Raw genomic sequence first — 8,318 nt, 5'->3', positions numbered from 1 at the left:
GACCACAGGTTACTGACTGAATGACTGACTGACTACCATGACCACAGGATACTGACTGACTGACTGACTGACTACCATGACCACAGGTTACTGACCTTCTGACTACCATGACCAGAGGTTACTGACTGACTGACTGACTACCATGACCACAGGTTACTGACTGACTGACTACCATGACCACAGGTTACTGACTGACTGACTACCATGACCACAGGTTACTGACTGACTGACTGACTACCATGACCACAGGTTACTGACTGACTGACTACCATGACCAGAGGTTACTGACTGACTGACTGACTACCATGACCACAGGTTACTGACTGACTGACTGACTACCATGACCACAGGTTACTGACCGACTGACTGACTACCATGACCACAGGTTACTGACTGACTGACTGACTACCATGACCACAGGTTACTGACTGACTGACTGACTACCATGACCACAGGTTACTGACTGACTGACTACTACCATGACCACAGGTTACTGACCTTCTGACTACCATGACCACAGGTTACTGACTGACTGACTACCATGACCACAGGTTACTGACTGACTGACTACCATGACCACAGGTTACTGACTGACTGACTGACTACCATGACCACAGGTTACTGACTGACTGACTACCATGACCACAGGTTACTGACTGACTGACTGACTGACTACCATGACCACAGGTTACTGACTGACTGACTGACTCACCGTGACCACAGGTTACTGACTGACTGACTACCATGACCACAGGTTACTGACTGACTGACTGACTACCATGACCACAGGTTACTGACTGACTGACTGACTACCATGACCACAGGTTACTGACTGACTGACTGACTACCATGACCACAGGTTACTGACTGACTGACTGACTACCATGACCACAGGTTACTGACCTACTGACTACCATGACCACAGGTTACTGACTGACTGACTACCATGACCACAGGTTACTGACTGACTGACTACCATGACCACAGGTTACTGACTGACTGACTACCATGACCACAGGTTACTGACTGACTGACTACCAGGACCACAGGTTACTGACTGACTGACTGACTACCATGACCACAGGTTACTGACTGACTGACTGACTACCGTGACCACAGGTTACTGACTGACTGACTACCATGACCACAGGTTACTGACTGACTGACTGACTACCGTGACCACAGGTTACTGACTGACTGACTACCATGACCAGAGGTTACTGACTGACTGACTACCATGACCACAGGTTACTGACTGACTGACTGACTGACTACCATGACCACAGGTTACTGTTACTGACTGACTGACTGACTGACTACCATGACCACAGGTTACTGACTGACTGACTGACTGACTACCATGACCACAGGTTACTGACTGACTGACTACCATGACCACAGGTTACTGACTGACTGACTGACTACCATGACCACAGGTTACTGACTGACTGACTGACTACCATGACCACAGGTTACTGACTGACTGACTGACTGACTGACCACCATGACCACAGGTTACTGACTGACTGACTACCATGACCACAGGTTACTGACTGACTGACTGACTACCATGACCACAGGTTACTGACTAGACTACCATGACCACAGGTTACTGACTGACTGACTACCATGACCACAGGTTACTGACTGACTGACTGACTACCGTGACCACAGGTTACTGACTGACTGACTGACTACCGTGACCACAGGTTACTGACTGACTGACTACCATGACCACAGGTTACTGACTGACTGACTGACTACCATGACCACAGGTTACTGACTGACTGACTACCATGACCACAGGTTACTGACTGACTGACTGACTACCGTGACCACAGGTTACTGACTGACTGACTGACACCGTGACCACAGGTTACTGACTGACTGACTGACTACCATGACCACAGGTTACTGACCTTCTGACTACCATGACCACAGGTTACTGACTGACTGACTACCATGACCACAGGTTACTGACTGACTGACTACCATGACCACAGGTTACTGACTGACTGACTGACTACCATGACCACAGGTTACTGACTGACTGACTACCATGACCACAGGTTACTGACTGACTGACTGACTACCATGACCACAGGTTACTGACTGACTGACTGACTACCATGACCACAGGTTACTGACTGACTGACTACCATGACCAGAGGTTACTGACTGAGACTGACTACCATGACCACAGGTTACTGACTGACTGACTGACTACCATGACCACAGGTTACTGACTGACTGACTGACTACCATGACCACAGGTTACTGACTGACTGACTCTACCATGACCACAGGTTACTGACCTCTGACTACCATGACCACAGGTTACTGACCTTCTGACTACCATGACCACAGGTTACTGACTGACTGACTACCATGACCACAGGTTACTGACTGACTGACTACCATGACCACAGGTTACTGACTGACTGACTGACTACCATGACCACAGGTTACTGACTGACTGACTGACTACCATGACCACAGGTTACTGACTGACTGACTACCATGACCACAGGTTACTGACTGACTGACTACCATGACCACAGGTTACTGACTGACTGACTGACTACCGTGACCACAGGTTACTGACTGACTGACTGACTACCAGGACCACAGGTTACTGACTGACTGACTACCATGACCACAGGTTACTGACTGACTGACTGACTACCGTGACCACAGGTTACTGACTGACTGACTACCATGACCACAGGTTACTGACTGACTGACTGACTACCGTGACCACAGGTTACTGACTGACTGACTACCATGACCACAGGTTACTGACTACCAGACCACAGGTTACTGACTGACTGACTACCATGACCACAGGTTACTGACTGACTGACTCACCATGACCACAGGTTACTGACAGACTGACTACCATGACCAGAGGTTACTGACTGACTGACTACCATGACCACAGGTTACTGACTACCATGACCACAGGTTACTGACTGACTAACTACCATGACCACAGGTTACTGACTGACTGACTACCATGACCACAGGTTACTGACTGACTGACTACCATGACCACAGGTTACTGACTGACTGACTACCATGACCACAGGTTACTGACTGACTGACTACCATGACCACAGGTTACTGACTGACTGACTACCATGACCACAGGTTACTGACTGACTGACTACCATGACCACAGGTTACTGACTGACTGACTACCATGACCACAGGTTACTGACTGACTGACTGACTACCATGACCACAGGTTACTGACTGACTGACTACCATGACCACAGGTTACTGACTGACTGACTGACTACCATGACCACAGGTTACTGACTGACTGACTGACTACCATGACCACAGGTTACTGACTGACTGACTGACTACCATGACCACAGGTTACTGACTGACTGACTACCATGACCAGAGGTTACTGACTGACTGACTACCATGACCACAGGTTACTGACTGACTGACTGACTGACTACCATGACCACAGGTTACTGACTGACTGACTACCATGACCACAGGTTACTGACTGACTGACTACCATGACCAGAGGTTACTGACTGACTGACTGACTACCATGACCACAGGTTACTGACTGACTGACTACCATGACCACAGGTTACTGACTGACTGACTACCATGACCACAGGTTACTGACTGACTGACTACCATGACCACAGGTTACTGACTGACTGACTGACTACCGTGACCACAGGTTACTGACTGACTGACTGACTACCATGACCACAGGTTACTGACCGACTGACTACCATGACCACAGGTTACTGACTGACTGACTCACCATGACCACAGGTTACTGACTGACTGACTACACCATGACCACAGGTTACTGACTGACTGACTACTGACTGACTGACTGACTGACTGACTACCATGACCACAGGATACTGACTGACTGACTACCATGACCACAGGTTACTGACTGACTGACTACCATGACCACAGGTTACTGACTGACTGACTACCATGACCACAGGATACTGACTGACTGACTACCATGACCACAGGTTACCGACTGACTGACTACCATGACCACAGGATACTGACTGACTGACTACCATGACCACAGGTTACTGACTGACTGACTACCATGACCACAGGTTACTGACTGACTGACTGACTGACTGACTACCATGACCACAGGATACTGACTGACTGACTACCATGACCACAGGTTACTGACTGACTGACTACCATGACCACAGGATACTGACTGACTGACTACCATGAACACAGGTTACTGACTGACTGACTACCATGACCACAGGTTACTGACTGACTGACTGACTGACTCTACCATGACCACAGGATACTGACTGACTGACTGACTACCGTGACCACAGGTTACTGACTGACTGACTACCATGACCACAGGTTACTGACTGACTGACTGACTACCGCTGACCACAGGTTACTGACTGACTGACTGACTACCATGACCAGAGGTTACTGACTGACTGACTACCAGGACCACAGGTTACTGACTGACGCTGCTGACTGACTACCGGGACCACAGGTTACTGACTGACTGACTGACTACCATGACCACAGGTTACTGACTGACTGACTGACTACCGTGACCACAGGTTACTGACTGACTGACTGACTACCGTGACCACAGGTTACTGACTGACTGACTACCATGACCACAGGTTACTGACCGACTGACTACCATGACCACAGGTTACTGACTGACTGACTACCATGACCACAGGTTACTGACTGACTGACTGACTGATTGACTGACTGACTGACTGACCAAACACAGACAGCCAGGGACCGTGCCGTCATGTGGTCGACCGTACTGTTTTAACTTCTAAAGCCTAATTCATACATTAATCAGGCAACGCAAGAACACAAACGCAAACAGCTATCCAGTGTGATGGCATCCAGGTCATAGTTGCGTGGCTGAACAGTGCACACGACACTTCTGTCTACTGTTGCTGCGCAGGATCTCCATCTAGTGTAGTTGTTGCGTACTGCGTAGGGCAGCCAACCTGCAGGATCTCCATCTAGTGTAGTTGTTGCTGTGTTCTGCGTAGGGCAGCCAACCTGCAGGATCTCCATCTAGTGTAGTTGTTGGGTACTGCGTAGGGCAGCCAACCTGCAGGATCTCCATCTAGTGTAGTTGTTGCTGTGTTCTGCGTAGGGCAGCCAACCTGCAGGATCTCCATCTAGTGTAGTTGTTGCGTTCTGCATAGGGCAGCCAACCTGCAGGATCTCCATCTAGTGTAGTTGTTGCGTACTGCGTAGGGCAGCCAACCTGCAGGATCTCCATCTAGTGTGGTTGTTGGGTACTGCGTAGGGCAGCCAACCTGCAGGATCTCCATCTAGTGTGGTTGTTGGGTACTGCGTAGGGCAGCCAACCTGCAGGATCTCCATCTAGTGTAGTTGTTGCGTTCTGCGTAGGGCAGCCAACCTGCAGGATCTCCATCTAGTGTAGTTGTTGCGTTCTGCGTAGGGCAGCCAACCTGCAGGATCTCCATCTAGTGTAGTTGTTGCGTTCTGCATAGGGCAGCCAACCTGCAGGATCTCCATCTAGTGTAGTTGTTGCGTACTGCGTAGGGCAGCCAACCTGCAGGATCTCCATCTAGTGTAGTTGTTGTGTTCTGCGTAGGGGCAGCCAACCTGCAGGATCTCCATCTAGTGTAGTTGTTGCGTACTGCGTAGGGCAGCCAACCTGCAGGATCTCCATCTAGTGTGGTTGTTGGGTACTGCGTAGGGCAGCCAACCTGCAGGATCTCCATCTAGTGTAGTTGTTGCGTACTGCGTAGGGGCAGCCAACCTGCAGGATCTCCATCTAGTGTAGTTGTTGCGTACTGCGTAGGGCAGCCAACCTGCAGGATCTCCATCTAGTGTAGTTGTTGCGTTCTGCGTAGGGGCAGCCAACCTGCAGGATCTCCATCTAGTGTAGTTGTTGCGTACTGCGTAGGGGCAGCCAACCTGCAGGATCTCCATCTAGTGTAGTTGTTGCGTACTGCGTAGGGCAGCCAACCTGCAGGATCTCCATCTAGTGTAGTTGTTGCGTTCTGCGTAGGGCAGCCAACCTGCAGGATCTCCATCTAGTGTAGTTGTTGCGTTCTGCGTAGGGGCAGCCAACCTGCAGGATCTCCATCTAGTGTAGTTGTTGCGTACTGCGTAGGGCAGCCAACCTGCAGGATCTCCATCTAGTGTAGTTGTTGCGTTCTGCGTAGGGGCAGCCAACCTGCAGGATCTCCATCTAGTGTAGTTGTTGCGTTCTGCGTAGGGCAGCCAACCTGCAGGATCTCCATCTAGTGTAGTTGTTTGCGTTCTGCGTAGGGCAGCCAACCTGCAGGATCTCCATCTAGTGTAGTTGTTTGCGTACTCGTAGGGCAGCCAACCTGCAGGATCTCCATCTAGTGTAGTTGTTGCGTTCTGCGTAGGGCAGCCAACCTGCAGGATCTCCATCTAGTGTAGTTGTTGCGTACTGCGTAGGGCAGCCAACCTGCAGGATCTCCATCTAGTGTAGTTGTTGCGTTCTGCGTAGGGCAGCCAACCCTGGTCCTGGAGGGAAGCAGCCGCGTCATGTTTATGAGTTAAACGATCTGGAAGACAAGGTGTGTTGAATTTAGGCAGTCACTGAACTGATGAATTATCTCAGCTTTCCCCTGGCCTAGGGGAGACATTAGGCCTGTGATTGAAGGTTTATGTTGTCAAGGAGATACTCATGTTTCTCCTTTTCTGCTCCTTCCTTGTTGCTCTGCTCCCCCTCTCTCTGCTCCCCCACCCCCTCTCTCTCTCTGCCCCCCCCTCTCTCTCTCTGCCCCCCTCTCTCTCTCTCTCCCTTCTCTGCCCCCCTCTCTCTCTGCTCCCCCCCTCTCTCTCTCTGCTCCCCCCACCCCCCTCTCTCTCTCTCTGATCCTCTCTCTCTCTCTGCTCCCCCACCCCCCTCTCTCTCTCTGATCCTCTCTCTCTCTCTCTGCTCCCCCACCCCCCTCTCTCTCTCTCTGATCCTCTCTCTCTCTCTCTGCTCCCCCACCCCCCTCTCTCTCTCTCTCTGATCCTCTCTCTCTCTCTGCTCCCCCACCCCCCTCTCTCTCTCTCTGATCCTCTCTCTCTCTCTCTGCTCCCCCACCCCCCTCTCTCTCTCTCTCTGATCCTCTCTCTCTCTCTGCTCCCCCCCACCCCCTCTCTCTCTCTCTGATCCTCTCTCTCTCTCTCTGCTCCCCCACCCCCCTCTCTCGCTCTCTCTCTGATCCTCTCTCTCTCTCTGCTCCCCCCCCCCCCTCTCTCTCTCTCTCTGATCCTCTCTCTCTCTCTCTGCTCCCCCACCCCCCTCTCTCTCTCTCTGATCCTCTCTCTCTCTCTCTGCTCCCCCACCCCTCTCTCTCTCTCTGCCCCCCAGTTCTCCCCCAGCAACAGCAGCAGACCAGAGCCATCAGAACCAGTCAATCCAGACCCAGTGGTGTCCAGTCTGCAGTGTCCACTACACCTGTCCTCCAGAGACGCACCTCTCCTCCACCCTCCACCTGTTCTCTCTCTCCCGCCCTGCCCCCCCTCCCCACTACTGCCTCCCCCCCTCCACCCCCGCCTACCAGATGATGCTGCGCTCTGGATGGACCCCTGGGGGGGGGCTTGGGCCCGAGGGGGAGGGTCACAAACAGCCGGTCCGGACCGTCCTGAAGAGAGACAGCAGAGGCCTGGGGTACGGACCCACGCCCCGACCCAAGGTCACACACTTCCAACCTAAGGACCCGCAGGCAGTCAGACGGACGGGGAAGGAGGGGCGGGGGGAGAGGGGGAGGAGGGGGATGAAGGAGCAGAGCAAGAGGGAGGAGAAGGACAGGAACTGGGAGAGGGACTTCCGCTCTTCGTTTAACACCTTTGACCCCTGACCTCTAAACTCTGATGTCATCACCTGTTGTAGTCAGTGTCTCTCTGTAGTGTACACTCTGCTCTCTCTCTCTCTCTCTCTCTCTCTCTCTCTCTCTCTCTCTCTGTAGTGTACACTATGCTCTCTCTCTCTCTCTAGTCTCTCTCTCTCTCTCTCTCTCTCTCTACTCTCTCTCTCTCTCTCTCTCTCTGTCTCTGTCTCTGTCTCTCATCTGTGTCTGTGTCTTTCTCTCTCTCCTCTCTCTCTCTCTCTCTCTCTATGAAGTGTACACTCTGCTCTCTCTCTCTCTCTCTCTCTCTCTCTCTCTCTCTCTGTCTCTGTCTGTGTCTGTCTCTCTCTCTCTCTCTCTCTCTGATGAGTGTACACTCTGCTCTACTCTCTCTCTCTGTAGTAGTACCTCTGCTCTCTCTCTCTCTCTCTCTCTCTCTCTCTCTAAGCTTACACTCTG

At 51.7% G+C, this 8,318-nt stretch overlaps 1 protein-coding gene across 1 annotated transcript in view; it reads left to right on the top strand.

Annotated features, from left to right (window-relative positions):
- Positions 1–7,980, top strand: part of LOC121570144 (G patch domain and ankyrin repeat-containing protein 1) — a 23,823-nt gene extending 15,843 nt beyond the window's left edge. Inside the window, 1 exon segment of the mRNA XM_045220250.1 lies at positions 7,382–7,980. Within this exon segment, the coding sequence (XP_045076185.1) occupies positions 7,382–7,871 (490 nt within the window). The 3' untranslated portion in view covers positions 7,872–7,980.
- The last annotated feature ends 338 nt before the right edge of the window (positions 7,981–8,318 follow it).

The sequence above is a fragment of the Coregonus clupeaformis genome, unplaced genomic scaffold (assembly GCF_020615455.1).
Source record: "Coregonus clupeaformis isolate EN_2021a unplaced genomic scaffold, ASM2061545v1 scaf3432, whole genome shotgun sequence".
NCBI lineage: Eukaryota > Metazoa > Chordata > Actinopteri > Salmoniformes > Salmonidae > Coregonus > Coregonus clupeaformis.
The sequence above is the reverse complement of the archived record's forward strand: the minus strand, read 5'-3'. Positions and strand labels throughout refer to the sequence as shown.